General features: G+C 38.0%; 1 protein-coding gene across 1 annotated transcript; it reads right to left on the bottom strand.

Moving 5' to 3' along the window:
* Positions 1–473: 473 nt before the first annotated feature.
* LOC111191944 (uncharacterized) lies at positions 474–11054 on the bottom strand. The gene is made up of 9 exons (XM_049479680.1): positions 10776–11054; positions 7200–7460; positions 6935–6982; positions 6555–6736; positions 6307–6403; positions 5306–5653; positions 5044–5194; positions 4567–4694; positions 474–3490 (listed from the first exon to the last, which is right to left on the bottom strand). Exons 1-9 carry the CDS (start codon positions 10902–10904, stop codon positions 3083–3085), a joined length of 1752 nt encoding a protein of 583 aa, XP_049335637.1. The 5' UTR covers positions 10905–11054; the 3' UTR covers positions 474–3082.
* Positions 11055–19727: the final 8673 nt, after the last annotated feature.

The raw sequence follows: 19727 nt of genomic DNA, 5'->3' as shown, positions 1-19727 counted from the left end.
CTGTGGGATTTACTGGCTCGCTGTGTTGTGCAGAGGAACTGAACAATGCTGGAGTCCTTGACCGCTGGCACCAGCGTGTTCACCTCCATTAAAAACAGAAGCATCACCCTTTTAAAGGGCTGCACAGCATGACTGGTGTGCACTGACCTTTATTCATTCTTACTGTTTTACTAAAGATACACTCTCAAAACAGATGTGTTAAAAATAACACATCATGTGTTGTTTTTTAACACATCTGTGTGTCTAGTTAAGGACAACACATTTTGTGTTAATTTGAACACAACACATATTATGTGTTAAATATTTTAACACAAAAGATGTGTTAAAGCAACACAAAATGTGTTGCCCTTAAAAAGACACACAGATGTGTTAGAAAACAACACATAATGTGTTAATACTTTTTTCTAGAATAGAAATCATACGGTTAAAATGCTCTAAAATATATATATATATATATAAATGCATAGACTGAATTTGTGTAAAGTGACGTTTATTTAACATGCAAATGCAAATAAACAAACTGCAAATAATTAAGGCCAGGACTAACCAGCAGAAGATCATGCAGGAACATCAGGCGTTACCATCATTAATTGCAAGACCACTACAGGCAAGACTGGTAAACAATCAGGCTGATACAGAGATGTCACAGGAAAATAATTAAACAATTAATTTGTATCTTGGATTTATAAAAAACTGATTTCTAGAAAAGGAAATTATGTCTAGTGGTCTTGGGTCTGCTAAGCCTTTAACATCTTTCATTTCATACTCATTGGTCCTTTGCACAACATATGAAAACAGGTGCTCATCAAAATAAACAACAGTTAAAACTCTTAAAAAACAGAGCATCTCTTCACTTTCTGAATTCAGAACCATGTGCACAATCTCTCCAAATAGACGCTCTCCCCTTATATCACAGTTTAAAACAAGAACAGAACCAGTTTTGTATGTATGACCAAGACAAAAGACAGAGTGGGCCACATGTATTATGCTGCAAGTACTGACATCATGGCCAAGTGCATTTAGATTTTGAATTAACAAATCACATTTTTTCAATGATCCAACCATGACTGCAAAGGCATTTGTGACTGTCATTTTTTTGACGAGGGGATTGCTAAATTTCCAGTTGTACATGCTTTGTACCTGCATTTTATAAGCCAATGTCTTAGAAATATTTATAAAATTACACACAACATGAGCATGTCTTTTCAGAGAGCCATGCTTGCTCTCGAATCTCATGCACCATAATTTTAAAAGTGGGCCAAACTTTATCATCATGCGCCAATAATGAGTCATAAAATGATGTTTTGGGGTGAGTGGTCTGTCTGGATAAAGAATCTTGAACAAATCATGGTGGTCAATAACCAACTGCTTTAAAAAAACACTAAGCCCAACACTTACAACTGGAGAAAATACAATACTACATATTTCTCTGAGGAGAAGAAACAATTTCCAATGTTGATCATGTTCACTGACAAAATCTCCAATCAGAAAAGGTAAAAAGAGCAAGAGACACCACATCTGACTTGCTGTTTGTTTTATGGGATTATCTGATGTTCTTAAATTAAGAATAACACTTGGTTTGTTTTTTTCATTTGCAACACCATAGTCAAAGCTTTCTAATCTGTCATTGAACTGGTCCAAAGTGAACAACTTGTCTTCATAAATGTAATGTTTTAACATCAGTTTTACTTCAACTAAAGCAACACCCTCCAAAATGTCGTGCATAACATCCACACAAATATTTTCAGTAACATGAAAGTAATTTAGTGAGTTTAAACAGGAATATGTTTTTATTCCTGTTAAACTTGGAGTATTTTGCAAGACATGCTCTTCATAGTTTACTTTGTCACGAAACTCCTGGTGATCATCATCAAACACACACTGGGCAGTTTGTTTGTCAGTTAGACAAAAATGGCAAAATCTGTTAGCTGAAAAGCTCTCTAAAAACCCACCAAGTGAATGGCAAGCCAAATTATCAGCGGTCAAAAGGCAGATAGTACCATGAAGCACAGAAATCTGACCCTCAATTACAACCTCTATCCCATCCGTTTCAAGTCTTCGAATGTCATCTAAAAAAGGTGCTAATATTTTGTCAAAGCCATAGGTTTCCCGGTCGATAGAATTAAAGAGTAGACAGAGGTGGATGTTTGCAAGGGAGGAGTTCAATTCCACAGGCAAGTTTCTTAAACAAAAGTAAACAGCTCCCATTTTGTGAACTTTTGTTTTTGACCCCAAAGGATTGGTCGTTTCCAAGTCATCAAAATACATTTGGATTTGTAGAGCATTGGGATACCTGTTGTATAACGTATGATTCGCAAAATGTGTGCCATCGCAATAATCTCGCATTTTACCATCAACACTTTTTGTCGATTGCTTATAGAGTTTCTGCATTTTTTCACTTCCAAAGAGGAACTTTATGGTATCAATAATTGAAATGTACTGGAAAGTGTCTGCAGCTAGTACTTGAGAAAATTTTCCCTGCTTTCTAGCAGTGTCACCTCTGTGTCCTAAGAAAATTTCTGTGGGCTTGACAAGGGAGTGTTTTTCAGAAAAATATTTGCACATTTTGTAGGGAGTATCGACCTCTGAAAACATATTTCGTGCATTTTCAAAATCTTGCATTAACGACTGTACAGCATCATCATCATTTGATATAGAGTAGCTGTTAATAACAGATGCAGTTTTCTCTTTTAAAGAGTCCAATGTCTTGTCCAGTAGTTCCTTGGTGCATGTAATGCTTTTCTGTACATCAGTCAAGGTGGCATTTGATGAGGAGTACATTTTAGCAACAAATGATGCGGCACACTCACGGTGGTTTGAAAATTGAAGATCCCTAGAAGTGTCCAAATCAGCATCCAAAGTAGTTTCAGAAGTGTCCATGGCATGACTGCAAGATGGCACAGAAACATCCTCCAACACATCACTTAGATCAACTTGTTCAAGATGTTGTGGGTTTGCAACTGGATTGTGTTCTCTATTGAGATGTCTGGCATATGAATTGAAATTATGATATGTTCTCTGACAATGGTTTTGACTACATACAATTGTATATTCCTGTGCATCTGAAACTGCGTGAACTTGCCTAAGATGTCTGATCAGAGTCCTTACACTGTTTGAAATTGACTTTTTGCACTTGGGACACGTGTACATGTTTAATCTGTCCTAGTGCACGGAGCTTGGCAATCAACTCCAAAACTTTTGATCTCTTTGGTCCTGAGATGGGCAAGTCATAAACATGCTCAATAAAAGAATACACAGAGTTAAGTTGGACAGGATAGGCTACATTACAGACCCACAACATTTTGAACAGCTTGTCCAGGGCACATGTCAGTCCTTCGTCCTGTAAAGGGATGGCAACTTTGTCATGCTTTGCCACAATAATATATTGTGCTGCTGAACATGGATCTCCCAGACACACAAGCTTTGGTTGTTGCACTTCCGCTGCTCCTGCTGTTTGTTCTTGGTAGAGGCTGGGGATACTTGTTCCAGTCTGGGAAGATAAAAATATATCAACTGTTATTTTGGAAATGAAATTAAGTATTTTAACATGTAAATAGTTATTCATTCTGACACATCCATCAGTACTTATACTGGTTTTGTCCTGACAACTACTGTGCACATAGTAATTTATTTGTTGATACACATAATTATGAATGAATCCATTTAACATTCAGACCACAGGAAGACTAAAATACATAGATTCCATTTTTTTAAACTAAAGTTTCTGAAGATTTTCGGTTTATTCGCTCCTGTTTAGTGGAAGCTCTGACCTGATTCTGACTGTGACCGCATCACCTCGGTAGATATGAATGGAGGCAGATGGTACTTACACTATTGAGGCTGTTAATGTCTCTCAAACCCACATTTTTCTCCACAGATACCCTCAGGTGGCTAATAAAAAATATATCCAACAGTTTATTTACATCATACACGCCACCATGTTTTAAATATCAACTTATTACAGGTCGTGCCGTACTGCGCATGTGCATGATGTATATAAACTGTTGGATATATTTTTTGTTAGCCACTTGAGGGTATCTGTGGAGAAAAATGTGGGTTTAAGAGACGTAAACAGCCTCAATAGTGTAATACCATTGGACAAAATCTGAGGAAAATGGGTGCAGCCAGCTGGAGCCTTCTGGCTGCAACATACTGCGTAGGGCTGGGCGATATGATGATATATATCGCTATAGAGAAAGAAAAGTGTCTATCGTGCCCTTTTTCCCTCTATCATTTATATTGTGATAAACTAATTTTATTCATTATTACAGCTAATATACAATTTAACATATTTTAATATAATTTCTGGTTGTCTCTAGGCATGCTCTTAGTTCACATAACTGTAAAAAGAAAAAATAATGATTCATTTTAAAGAACTGTGGTTTTGTGACATGACACAATAAAGAGAATAACTTACGTAATTGTGGTATATCGTAATATATATTGTTATCGTGATATAAAGTAATACATATCGTGATATATGTTTTTTTCCATATCGCCCAGCCCTACTGCAGTATAACAGCAAAGGTACTTCAAAGAGTTGTTCCTTGTTTGTCAGCAGTTTACCTGTTTCACCTCTAGGATATATGACAAGGCTGATTTCACGCTGCACTTGGACCAGCCTTTGTTCCTCCCAGTTGCAGTCGGAGGTAGAAAACTGGTGAGTGACTTAAGAGCTCTGAGACAACGTGACTCTGTGAAGAGGGAGAAATTGGCAGACATACAGTTAGTTATTGAGAAAGCTGTGCCCAAAATCAGTTTTTAACCTTTTGCTGTTTTTATCCTATGTACTCTGACCTTCAGTGTGTCTAGAAAGGTAAATATAAATAACTTGAATTTAGACTCAAAACATTTTTGTCATTTTTAATATTATTGTCCCTAGTGGGAATATGACACAAAATTGCATAATTTGATATACCATGTTCATGAGGGTCTAGGAATAACCTTAGGAACACGAGGTTTTAAAAAAATATGGCAAAAGCCTACTGGCCATTCAATACAAATGATAGATTCATATTCTATCAGGAGGCTAACTGAACTTACCATCACTCTCCTCACCAGCTGACAGAACATCAGGATCATTTTCATTTTCCAGTCTGGCCACTTTCAGGAGTTTGGGAACAATATGTCCTTCCCATTTCCGAAGAAATTGATTTTCTTTGCCCGGAAATATTTTTGCAAACTCTGCATCAAACTGAGAAGTTGGAACTCATATTAGCTCATGTTCAAATACTGATTAGGTTTTCTAAGGCCATGGGCATCAATATTGCTACAATTACTACAGTACAACGTGCTGAAAGCTTACCAAATATGGCAGATCTACAAAGCGAGGGTACTGATGAAAAATCTCCTCTATGGTTGGTGACTGAGTTGTGATCCAGAGCCTTCGGTTGTTGAAAGTTTTCTCCATGCCCATTTTGATGGATGCAAGGTTCTCGGGAGATGGTCTCATCCTTTTGGTGGCCGTTATCCAATCTTGCGTAGATTCGTCTTCTCCTTCTGCAATTACTTGTAATGTTACCGCTCCCGCAGAACCCTCACTGGACCTCCTACGTTTGCGATAGCGTCTCTGATCATCATGAAGGCTTCTCCGCAGGTTCCTCAGTTTCATCTCAATGAATCCACAGTGGGACACTGGGTCATATAAGTGCTCCTGGAACATAAAAAAAAAAAACATAAAAAAAACACAGAACATATATAAAAGCATTTAAAAACACCTAAAAAGGGGAGGGGGTAAATAAATAAGGTAAGAAATCTGCAGTATAAGACACCTTAAAAACACAATGCATGGGAGTTTAACAACTGAATAGCAGAGGGTATGAATAAGTGCTTATATATTTTGGTCTTGGCTAATATGTGTTTAAAACAGGAACCAGAGGGTAGAAACTGGAATTCCCTGTGGAGGGGATGGGTGTAGTTTTCCAGAATAGAATCAGCCTTCCTAATAACCTGTTCTTCATACAGTACAGTTATGCTTTTCTGTTGAGTACCAGTTTTGATAACCTTGGATAAGGCATTCTTAACATTAAGAAAGGAGTACCAGCAGATGGCAGAGACCATCAGTATGGATTCAATAAAAGATCAATAAAACAAAGTCTTACAGATTTGTCCTCATGGAACCTAACCAGTTTCCTGAGGCATTATAGGTGCTGCTGCCCTTTCTTGTATAGCATTTCAGTATTACTTTTAAAAGTCTGTCATTGAGTTTATCATCAATAATGGACCCCAGATATTTATACTGATTAACAATCAGTATGATTCCCAAAGTTACTTTATATCTACTGAAAAAAAACTGATAACACTTACAAATCCTTTGTTCTCTTCTTGTATCTTGATCATGAGTGATGAGAAGACTGCAATCATGCTTTTAGCCAACATCAGCTTGTCAGCACTGGAGGGGTAACTGTAATCGAAATAAAGGATTGTAATGAATACATCAGATAGGTTTAGGCAGTGGCAGCATGAGTGACAACATACAAACAGAGCTCATCAATGGAAAAAAAATTTGAGCACATGCACTTGAATGATGTAGATATGATGTGAAATAAACTCACAATCCCCGTCGCTCAACCAGACTGCTGACACCTGTTCTTACAAGGAGTTTTCGGGATGTGAGAGAGAGTGTTCCAGTTTTTTCATATTCAGCGAGAACAGATGGGGCTTTGTTCTTGATTAGTGCCACCAAACCTGGAGCATCAAAGCTGTGCACGCTATCAGTTTGTCTTAGAGACTCTTTCTGTGAAAGCAGATAAAGCACATAATGCATTATGGCCCCTAATACATAATAGAACACAGAATAAATAAATACACATTTGAATATGCACCAACGGGCTAATACAAAAAACACTTATTGTGATCAGACTTTCCCCCTCATATGCCCCAGCCCTACATTCTACCATTGTATCAATTTGTAATCAATAGATGCTGTAAATACCTCCAATAGCCCACTTTGACGATCTTCACCTGCATTCAATGGTTCAGCCTTTGAAAGAAAAAACTGTCATTACTGGAATGCTAATTGTTAAGATTGTGTGACTATTACTCGTAATACTCACAATCAAAATAAGGTACTGGACATTCAATGTAGTTCCATGAGTCGCACCAAAAGTAAGTTGTGAAATGTGCAAAATGCTTAATTCCATACCATTACATCCCACAAAGAAAACAGTGACACTAGAGATTTGAGTAGCAAAGAGTACCTCATTTTGTTTAGCCTCCATCAAGATGATTTGGTATCTATCCAGGTGCTTCAGGGGCTCATCATCATCATCAATGTAGTCGTTGAACTCTGGATTGTATTTTAACAGCCGGTGGAATACACTGTCTCTTTGCTGGGATAGAGTTTGTTCTATGAGATCAGCTGTCCCAGTCACATTGAGGACTCTTTTTGACACCTCTATGTCATTTCTGATTACTGTGACAAGAACTTTGTTGCTGGTGGGTGGGCTGTCTTGTGTGTTCTATAGGAAAAGGGAAAGCTACAATTAGATAATTTGAATAACCAACACAACCTACAGACAATAGAGACACACTGTATTGGGTGACGGCCTTGGCTACCCATTAGGGCTATTAGGCACACCCATAGTTCCCTCGCTAGCATTCAGCCCGCCAATACCAAGTATGTATTGCTGCAGACTGGAGCACCTCCAAAGGGGAGGGGCTTACCTCCAAATGGGAAGTCCACAGCTCCAAAGGGGAGGGGCTTACATCCAAGTGGGAAGTCCACCAACAGTATACGGCTCGAGACCTCTCTCACCACGGCTCCGGCGAATGTCATAATAAAAGTCTTCCGTGATTAAAAAGCTCATGGATGTCAAAAAATATAATAGTCAACAATTATTGATTATTTATATTTCTTAACTGTCAATATAATAAAATATGTGTAGTGTGTATGTATTTATAATATTATTGGCTATGAATAAACAACTGCCTTTATTATTTAGATCTTTACTATTTTATGATTTGAAATATTCACAGCATGGCAAATGTTTAAACGTTTTAAATAAATAAAATGTGGTTGCAATGTGCACAACATGCTTTTAGACTCTTAGAAAATGCATTTTAAAATAAATAAACATTTAATAATCGAAATAGATCAATTGATTAATCTTTTGGGTTATTTACAAGCACAAAACATCATGAAAAACACCCTACCGCGTAACACCAAGCCCCATCAAGCACCATCCTACTTGGAGGTAGGCTCCGCCTGTTTGGAGGTATGTTCCTCCCCTTTGGAGGTGCTCCAGGCTGCAGCTATACCCTTCTCGCCAATACAGATAACTACCAGCCCCACCCCCGTTCCACACCCCGAGTTCCCTTGGTAGCATTTAGCACACTAACTGTACGTCCACACCGAACGCGATTAAATCGCTCCGTGTCGCTGGTGCAGCAGGCGATGAGTCGCTTAGGGGCGTGTCTACACAGAACGAGCTGTCGCTGGTGGGCGTTTCCAAAAACAGGCACTCAGACAGCAAGTATACAGAATATACACACTATCAAACTTTATACACTCGTACAAACGTTTAACGTTATTTAAAATGTCTTATGCATAAAAAAAGTATAACCTATGCAACTAAGCAAACTGACCTGCCATTTATTTTATTTATTTGGCTTGGAAAATATATATAAAGATGTACACTAATTTTCCAATATTTGTAGTAAAAACGATTACAATGCAAATAATAAAACCGCTTGATTAACCATCATTTCAAAGCATTTAAATACTCCTGAAACACACACAACATCGTTCATACTCTAAAAGATCTATCAGCACTGAAACTAACAAAAGTTTAATCTGACTAAACACACTTACGTTCTGGATTAATAAGACCATTAAAATGCTGTAAACTACTTCAGCTTTTTTGACTACCTCAACAATTTCTGACTCCTTTTTCCAGGCATCATTCCTTTTATTAAGGTCTCTGTACGCAAACAGGGACACATCATACAAAACCGGGAAACCGGACTCAGTGAGAATCAGACTCTTCTATTTAGCGAGCAGAACAAATCTTCAGTAGGAACTGAAAATCAGAGCAGCGATTTCAAGCCGGCTGCTTTGTCGCTCGCGTCGCGTTCGGTGTGAATGCACGGTAACCCAGCTAACTACCAGCCCCAGCCCTATTCCACACCACAAGTTCCCTCACTAGCATTTAGCACGCTAACACCGCTAACTACCAGCCCTGTTCCATCGCTAGCATTTAGTCCACTAACACAGCTAGCTACCAGCCCTGCTTCACACACAGTTCCCTCCCTAGCATTTAGCACACTAACACAGCTAAATTACTAGCCCCAGCCCTGTTCCCTCGCTAGCATTTAGCCGCTAATACCGCTGACTACTAGCCCCAGCCCCGCTCCACACCCCGAGTTTCCTCGCTAGCATTTAGCCCGCTAACAGCACTAGCTACCACCCCCAGCCCCGCTCCACACCCCGAGTTTCCTCGCTAGCATTTAGCCCGCTAACAGCACTAGCTACCACCCCCAGCCCCGCTCCACACCCCGAGTTTCCTCGCTAGCTTATTTTTACATTAAGTTCAAGTGGTAGCTAAGAAGTACTTAAATGTTCATTAATAGCTTTAACCTACAAAGCACACGACAGACCTAAGTTCACCAAGTACAACGCCTGGTCTTTACTTCAACACCATACACTACAGTAACCTAATTAACCTACAAAAGTGACCTGTTAACCTGTTACAGCACTTACCAATGTAATTTGTAACCTATACTGGTTAATTTGAATGTTTGTTAGCTTATATGTAACGTTACATGGGAAAACAATAAAATGGCCTTCTCCGCTCTACCTGTTGTTGCTTTTTCCCCGCTGCGTTTGTGTGTTCTGTAAAATGGCTTCCATAAGTTTAAAAAAAAAACTGTGGGTGCGGTTAGTCAATGAGGGTAACACTCTGGGAGTTAACCTAAGTCCTAGAATTGAGTAATATTTGTGTTAACACTCAGAGTTCATTTTAAGGAGAGCATGTTTAACACTGTTTTTACACCACTTGTTTTTCTACTGGGAGTGAAAAGAAACCTATACGACTCTATCCAGAGTTGGATTTACTCTTGCAATAGTCAGATTGACTCTCTACTCTCACATATTTCACCAACACCAGATTTTTAACTCAGGTGAATTTGCTGTGTACAGGTATGTTTATTATTATTATTATTATTATTATTATTATTTTTAAATTTTGTGTTAATTGAACATAAATGCATAATGAAAATAGCGTGGCTGTAAAATGATCAAGAATTTGCCTTTTTGTCAAGAAAACCTCTGTCAAATGATGTTTAAAAACCATGAAAAACTAAGCACTAACGTTAGTCCCTGCGGGTAAATGAGTAGTTGTTCACTCAAATAAAAAAAAGACACTGCACCTGCTCTAATTAATGCACCTTTAACATTATCAAAGTGGCGGTTAGCCTACGTTAATGCTAACAGATACTTGGCATAAATGTTAACGATTTCACTAGTTTAATGCTAAGTTTAAACGAGCAGCGATGTTTGCCAATTATTTTTCTTTACGTCGTGTTCGATAACATTACTGTAGTTAGGCTAAAAATATAAATGTCATAACCACATTAGACGTCTGCCTTTTGCCTAACTTAGCTAACGTTAATGTCAGGTTACCTCAGTAATGTTATGCCAGCTGAACAAAGATAAATTTGATCGGAAATGCTGTTAAAAACGCAACTGAGTTAGTGGATTATTTACATTCCAGGTTTATCCTGACACTTTACAGTTCGATGAAGCACATTAATATAATATATTAATGATTACTTACCAAGGGGTCGTAGTGCATCCCAAGAGAAGCAGCCTCCATTGCAAGTCCTTTGTCAAATGCGGCGGGAAAGCTCAAACCTGCTTTGCACAGGTTCACCAGGGCAGAAGCGCAAGGGCAAATTCCCGCCATGTAGACTGAAATAACACACAGTTGTGTTAACTTGTCCAGTACACAATATGTGTTAAGATTTTGAGCTTCTTAACACATGTTGTGCTAATATCAACACAAACTGTGTTAAGTATGTGACAACACATTTTTTGTGTTAACTTTTAACACATCTTTTATGAGAGTGTACGTAGTGCGGTAGCAGCATTCCAGCCTGCAGAGGCACTGACATAATCATCATTCCTCCCATTACTTTCTGTGAACTTTAACGTGATGTTGAAGCTGATGTGATATTTTAACCCTTTGAACCATAGGCTGTTTTGGTGTGTTTTTTCTTCGTTTTTTTTGTCAGTTCCTCTTTCAGCCCTTATAACACAGTAATTATATCAGACAGACACATGCCCTGATCTCTTTTACTCCAGAAGCCATACGACTGCTCAATATAGTCAATATAGTCAAATATAGTCATTTAAAATGTAAAAGGAAGCAGAATTGTTATATTTTCCTGGAACTGATCATGTTTTGATCAAAATTTTACCAAGCGCCTGTTTTTTTTAACTTGTTTTTGAATGTATAGACTTTAAATATATTCACACCTAAGATATATTTTCAAAAATGGTTAGACTAGAGTGTATATGAGTTAAAAGCATAAGAATATTGATGATAGTTCATTACATGGATTATTAATTATTACTTTGACAAAATACATGGAGAAACAGCATCGGGTGGACTTTTTTTTTCTTTTTTTTGATAATCACACCTCTAGGATACATGTAGATTACTAAAAACCTGACACTCAGAGCAGCCTATGCCTTTCAGTATTTTGATCAGGACACACAAAGGAAACTATACACAAAAATTTAAACTTTTTAGTCTAAATAAATATAAAAGTTTAGTGCAAAATAACTACTTAGTAAAAATGTGCAAGCAAAATAAAAACTATATAGATTAGTGCGCAGCATACCTAGTCATTTACTGATATTATTTGGTTTGAAACATCATATAAATATGTTTGATTCTCTGAAGGTAAATAATATTAGTTGGGGAAGGAGATCTCACTTTCTTAGGGGATTTTCTCAATGGGTTTCTTGTAGATGCTTTACCGCACTGGAATATCATCACTATTTTTAGAAAGAGTAAGTTCCGCCCCTTTTAGTCATATATGGATTATGTTTATGTGTGAAGGGATTCCTGAGTAATTAAGCTGAGAACACAAGGTGCGATTTTGGACGTAAAATCAGTCCGTAGGGTTCTAAGGGTTAAGTTAGTAAGTGCCACACAGCGTTGCTATTTTAATCAGGACACACAAAGAAAACTAAATACAAAAATGTAAACTTTTCAGTCTAAATAAAAAAAAATGTTTAGTGCAAAATAACTACTTAGTAAAAAAGTGCAAGCAAAATAAAAACTATATAAAGTAGTGCCCACACCATACCTAGCTTTAGTTTGAGTAACGCAGGAAGTTTCACACTTTTTCCTTGGACACTTTTAAATCCACATTCACTGATATTTTTTGTTTTGAAACATCATATAAATATGTTTGAAGCACAAAAGGTATTATTTTATATTGGTTGGGGAAGGAGATCTTACTATTTGAAGGTGTTTTTTCTCAATGGGTTTCTTGCCGATATTTTTTCTATGCAGATTTTTATAAAGAGTAAGTTCCACCCTTTCTAACCATATATGGATTATGTTAATGTGTGAAGGGGTTTCTGAGTAAATAAACTGAGAACACAAGGTGCAATTTTGGATGTAAAATCAGTCCGTAGGGTTCTAAGGGTTAAGGTAGTAGTGCCACACACTCTAAAATACAGAGGTACAATATAAGTACTTTTTTGTACTCAAAGGTACACTCTTCATAATTGTACCCTCAAAGGTACAATATTGGTCTTTACGGGGTCAGATTTGTTCCCTCTGAAGTACAAAGTCATTCCTAACAGCAATAAGTACAGATTTGTACCATTTAACAAGCCAAAGGGTACATTCAGTATTCTGTATCACTGACTCTAATTGCACATTTTTTATTTGAAAGCCAGACAATTTTGGATCATCAAGTTTTTAACACATATTCAGTTAATGATAATGTTTAAAATCTTTATAATCTTTACTGGCCCTTTTCACTGAAAAGTACTTTTTTGTAACTCAATATAAGGTACAGCCCCAGCGACAAGCTTTGTACTCTTTTAAGTACAAATCTGTACTTACTTTTCTTAGTGTGCACAGCGTTGCTTTAACAAAAAAACCTCATGTCTAAGAAGCACTTTACTGCCCTCAGGTCATAACACTCTGTGCTGCATTACTGTATTATTACTGTATTACTGGTCTGAGGGAACAGAGAGAGGAACATGATGAGAGTTAAATTCTCATCACTCCTCTCTCCACTTCACTGATCCACCATCCCACATTCACAACCACAGAGAGAGAGAGAGGTAGAGAGAGAGAGAGAGAGAGAGAGAGCAACAAAACGAGTAAAGTGTAAAGTGTAATTGTTTTCTATTTATAGCCCAAACTATTCCAAATAAGTATTATTACGACTAGGAATTAAATACGTAGTAATGTTTAATATTGCTTTCATTTATGACAAACAGACAAGAATTAAGAGTCAATAGACTTTTCTTGTCTTTCTCTCTGAGTACAAGTACACAGTGCACTAATATATTACGTTCTTCCAGAAGCATTGAACAAAGAATATAATAGACAACATAAAGTGCAAACGTGCAACCAATGTGCGACATAGAACTAAAACAGTACAATAAATACAATAAATACAAAAAACAAGAGACAATTTAACAGATTATATATCTCTGCACCTTATCCACACACACACATTTTGTTTGTAACACATCGTTACTGCACTGTCCTGTCTGTTAAATTGTCTCGTGTCTGCATGTATTTACTGTAGTATTTTAGTTCTATGTTACACTTTTGCATTTTTTCCACACAGAACTGAACTGACTGTACTTCACACAGTACAAAGACTGTACCTCACACACACATACACACACAGACAGACAGACAGACACACACACACACACACACACACACATATTGCTGCTACTTCCAAAATAACTATAAACTCTCTACCTCAGTAACAGCTGTGATTATATATCAAAGTCAAAGTCAAAGTGGTTTTTATTGTCATTTCAGCTATATACAGAGTACACAGTGAAACGAAACAACGTTCCTCCAGGGACCATGGTGCACATAAACACATTGTAGACAGAACAATAGTGCAACAGTACAAAAGTGCAGACAGACAATACAACACCATACAGACAAAGTATAATAAATAACAAGACAGTGTGCAAATTTTGCAGTGTGCAAAAAAGACCAGGTGAGGTAGTAATTACTCTATTACACAGTGTGCAATAGAGTCCAGTGAGGTAGTAGGGTTTTTAGTGCTTTCCATTTTCTGGGGTAAGTGGGGTAAGAGTGTGTGTGCATGTACACACACTATATATGTTCTATATGTTACAGTATGTTACACATCTCTGCACTTTACCCTCACTAGAACATTTCATTGTACCGTATCAGTACTGCACTGTCATGTCTGTTAAATTTTCTCGTCTGTTGTATTTATTGTAGTGTTATAGTTTTATGTTGCACTTTCGTTACACTTTTGCACTTTATGTTGTCTATTGTATTATTGTTCATGTTGCACTGTGTTGGTTACAGAGAAACTAATTTTGTAATTTTGTTGTGCTGTGTACCTGTACTTAGATTTAATGACAATAAACGCCTCTTGACTTGACTTGACATATTGTAACATATAGGTCATACATGATCACAGGTACTGAGATATATGATAAATAGTCCTTTGTGGAATTGAATTAGTAGCAAATATTGCTGAAAGGGATAGAGACAGTTTAGTCTGTGTGTGTGTGTGGGTTCAGTACATTCTGTGTCAGTGTGTTGGGTGTTTGGTGTGATATGGGTTTCAGCCCCGTCTCTGTGTGTTGAGGAGTCTGACTGCCTGGTGGATGAAGCTGTTGCAGAGTCTGGTAGTGGAGGCTTTGGGTGTTGAGGTGTCTGACTGCCTGGTGGATGAAGCTGTTGCAGAGTCTAGTAGTGGAGGCTCGGATGCTCCTGTATCTTCTGCCGGACGGCATCAGAGCGAAGAGTCCTTGTGGGCGATGGGTGGGGTCTTCCACAATGCTGGTAGCTTTGCGGATGCAGCGTGTGGTGTAGATTTCAGTGATGGAGGGGAAAGAGACCTTGATGATCTTCTCAGCTGTCCTCACTATCCGCTGTAGGGTCTTGCGATCTGAAATGTTACAGTTGGCAAACCCCAGACGGTGATGCAGGATGCTTTCTACAGTCCCTCTGTAGAACATGGTGAGGATGGAAGGTGGAAGATTTAAATTAAAGGCACTATTTTATGAAAATATAATAAATAGATAGATTGCATTTGTCTACCCCATGAAAGAAGGACATGCTGTGTCTTGGCAAATCGAGTCATCTAATAGGAAGTAAAAATGTGAGTTAGCAGCCACTATGATCAGGAGATTGCCGGTTTGAATCCTGTTTTTGTAGCTTGCCATCAGCTACCTGATCCCTGAGAGAGCACAAATGGCTTTGTTCTCTCTGGGTGGGTGGATGGCACTCTCCCTACATCACTCCAAAGGGTGATGTCGATCAACACAAGGCGTCTGTGAGCTGATGTATCAGAACCAAGTCGTTGCGCTTTCCTCTGAGTGCGCTGTGATGCTACACGGCAATTCTGCATCAGCAGCAGTTAGAAAAAAGAGTCCGTGGCTGACTTCACATGTGTCGGAGGAGACATGTGCTAGTCTTCACCCTCCTGGTGTTGGGGCATCACTTGTAATAAGGGGAGTCCTAACGAGTGGGTTGGGTAATTGGCTGTGTAAATTGTGGAGAAAAGGGAAAAGAAATAGAAAAAAAAAGGGAGTTAGGAGAAGCTTTGACTAAACTTAGTTGATTTAATGCATAAACACTGTTACTTTAAACATTTTACAGGCTTTACATGGCCTGAGGCTACAAACATACAGATATACTGCATATATACTATTATAATTCAAGGATTTGTGAAGATGGACTGGACACACATATCACACACACGCACACACACACACACACATAGACAGACACAGGTACACACATAGACAGACACAAACACATACTCAAAGTGCATGTCAGTCAACTTAATAGAAGGACTAGAATGGATGCAAATTAGAATGTCTGCACTAATAGAAAAGTTTCATTCACACACGCACACACACACACACACACTTTACTCTAGCTCTGTGCTGAACCAGCAGGTGGTTCAATCTTGGCTGTGTGTTTGAACACGGGCTGCTGGGAGGGCAGGAGCACTGCAGGACACTGAAATCGCTTTTACTGTAAGTGGATTCCTGTGGTGTGTGAGTTTGAGTGTGTGTGTGTGTGCGTGAGTGTGTGAGCATGTGTGTGTGTGTGTGTGTGTGTGTGTGCGTGGATGTGTGTGTGTGTTTGGGTGTGTTTGAGGTCACATATGCTGTAGAGAGGATTATAAATGTGATTTAAAGAATGAAGCAGTGAGCAGTATGCTGATTTAGAGTGCACACACACACACAACCTAATTTATTTATATATGCATTTGTTTATTCTCCATATTCTGTAATATTCTATATATTATATTAAATATAAATATTTTTATTTTTTTTTTAACCTACGTTTATCTCCCATTTGCTCAGGGGAAACTTTTATTATTTACTATTTAATATTTACTATATATCTGCTATTTGTTATATATTTACTTAGTCACAACATGCTACATAGTTTTGATACTATTTCTATATTTATTTATTAAATAATTAATCAATAAAATTTTCACACATTGCAAGCCACAAAATAAAGACAAAAATGATTAGACTTAATTATTAATTTGATAAGGAAAATGATTCAATATTACACACCTGCGAGTGGCAAAATATTTGATCCTTTAGGTCAAATCAGGTGTGAGTGGGTGGAGCCTGTTTTATTTGAAGGGTAACTAAACCCCCTGATTTTGACTGACTTCAGGCTCAGCTCAAATTTGAAAAATGCCCCCCCCCCCCCCCCCCCCCCAAAATGGGAGGGGTAGTTTGGGAGGGGCATCATTATTAAGATAATTATTACCCTCCCTAGGACTGTTCATCAGCAAATATCACACCAAGAGCAAGGTATGTAATAATCCACGGAGGAAATGTACCCAAGGTAACTTCCAAACAACGAAAGGCCTTTTCCTCCATTCAATAATATTAATGTTCATTCCACCACCTGGAGAACTCTGAACAACAGTGGTGAGCACAGCAGGACTGCAAGGAGAAAACCACTGCCCTCAAAAAGGAACTGCTGACCATCTGCAGTCTGATAAAATCACATGAACAAGCTGTTTATACTTATATAGCTTTTGGTTTAAATTAAAAGTTTTTTGTTTGAAGAAAAAAACACTGAATTCCAGCATAAAAAAACTTATCCCATCTGTGAAACATGGTGGTGGTAGTGTTATGGTCTGGGTCTCGTTAGCTGCATCTGGGTCAGGATGGCTTGCTAATTGGAATGTTAACCCATTTAATAATTTGACTAATTTTCCTTTTTTTGTCATGTAGTGCAAAAAAGTCGTCATTTGGTAGGGATACACACAGTTATAGTCAATACAATAACATGAATGATAAATAATATTTTTTACTGTGAGTATTTGCTTTCTTGATGTATTTTTAACATCTATCAATAAACGTCTAATTTCTGATCTAATTTTATACATAATATATGACTCTAGTAAGGCACAAGGGTGTCACAATGCTAATGCTGCTCCAGCAGTGCTAGCCGGAGTTAGCAGCAGGCTATAGGCCGATAATACTCACCTCTGAGTGGTCAAAGAGATAGCGCTTAGCGGCTAATGCTAATACTGCTGGAGAATCAATCTAAAACTCCTGTATAAAGCTGCACTTCAGCAGAATGGCGTTCTTACAACCTGACTGATAAAATTCAGACAAACCAAGTCCCCCTTAAGCTGCGGGAGTCTCCCGCATTTCGGCAGTGGCTCCCTGATGCCCGTGAGTCACATATAATCTCCCGGAATTCAGAACGAGTGCCCCAAACACGCACACAGCCGACAGACTTTTTTTTCTCTAATCGCGTGTGGGAAGGAGAGAGAGAAAACAGAGAGGGTTCTGATTGGCCTGTTCTCTGCAAATAGTCTGTGAGACAGCCAATCAGTTTTTAGTGTGGGCGGGCAGTGTTTTTCCCCCCTCCCGGACGGGAATTGTTCAGTGAGTGAGAGAAAGCAGATCATGGCGGAGGCAGGGAAAGCAGAGGCAGGGCCTTCCAAAAAGAAAAAATATAAAACTAATTTCACCTCTGAGTACTCTAAATTTAATTAAAAAAAAAATTAATTAAAAAAAAAGTAAAGTTTCGTTATCCTTTGGTGTGTGTGCAATTTTTTTTGTTCTGTTTTTTTTGGCCGGGGGGGTGTTAACCTCCCTGAAATCAACTTTTGCAACTTGGGATGTCTGGGATTATAAGAGGCAATGATGATTTTTGGGAAAATTTAAAGATTTAAGTGCACCTTAAAGTGCGAGAAAAACAGTATGTATATTTTGGACATATTACAACAGGTTATAACTGTGGAGTGACTGTATTTAAATCAGTTTTGCAACCTGTAAAACCTCATCCTATCTGTAAAACATGATGGTGGTAGTATTATGGTTTGCGTCAGTATTGCTGCATCCTGGGTCAGGATGGCTTGCCATCATTAATTGTATGTTTTGGAATAAAGCCATATCAAAGCCCTGACCTTAATTCAGTAGCATTTATAGTAATAAGAAAATCTTAGTCATGTAACATTTTAACTCTAGAATGAGAACAGCTCGAAGTGTTGTACAGCACTAAAAATAATATAAAATAAACTTTACTGTTGTGTTTTGTAGCATAAATCTCTCTGTATACACTGATTTTATCGTTCACCTGCTACAGATCAGTGAAGCACTGGTGAAAGGGGGTCTTTGTTGTTGACAGCACAATAATGCGGAGCAGCTTTGATATCAGTGCCAGCTTTAAATGCAGGTTCTGGCAAGAGCTTAGAGCTGTAATCCAATTTATTCACCCTTTACTATTCTCAAACATTATCACTGCATATCATTTCCAGCCACAGCACAGCTCACTAACAGCACTGGCCAAACCTCATCCAATCCTTCTTAAACCAATTACCAGAACCTCTCTGTAACAATACTCACCGAGCTAGACCTGATATTCTGTGTAGACGCTCTGAATTAGTTGAAATGATGTTTGCGTGCCGTGGTGAACACAGAACTACGGGAAGTTTTGTGCAGTTTGAGATGAGCAGCAGAGATAATGATGTCTTAGGGATATGTCTCAAAAGCACAAACTTTGTTTCACATGCAGATAAACATATTCTGGAGTCCACAATTTCCCAAGAGGTTAAAAGAGTAGTTTTTTTGCTATTTTACCCCAAATACACTTTTGTTTTTGTTTGCTAGACTACAAGTTCTTCATAGAAGTATAAAGAATTCCAGTCCAGCAATTATCATTATTCTAACTGTATAACATTATTATAACTACCACCAAGGGTGCTTTCACATTTAAAAAAATCCATACCAAAGCTCAAACCAAGTTTCATGTGTTTGTTACATTGTATTGTATATATATATGTTCTGGTTAGTTTGGATTTCACACTGCAGTTTAGTGACTGAGCGCACTAAGGAACTTTGCTGGGTCCTGTCATCAAAACCTGTGTGGGCCACATCTTTATGTTTTTATTTGGGAAAATCATAGTTTCTTGTCCTGGTGTTGTGCTAAATTCTGCCTTCCTGCAAGAATCCACCTACTTTCCAGTGCAGCATAATA

Source organism: Astyanax mexicanus, chromosome 5, assembly GCF_023375975.1.
Source record: "Astyanax mexicanus isolate ESR-SI-001 chromosome 5, AstMex3_surface, whole genome shotgun sequence".
Lineage (NCBI taxonomy): Eukaryota > Metazoa > Chordata > Actinopteri > Characiformes > Acestrorhamphidae > Astyanax > Astyanax mexicanus.
The sequence above is the reverse complement of the archived record's forward strand: the minus strand, read 5'-3'. Positions and strand labels throughout refer to the sequence as shown.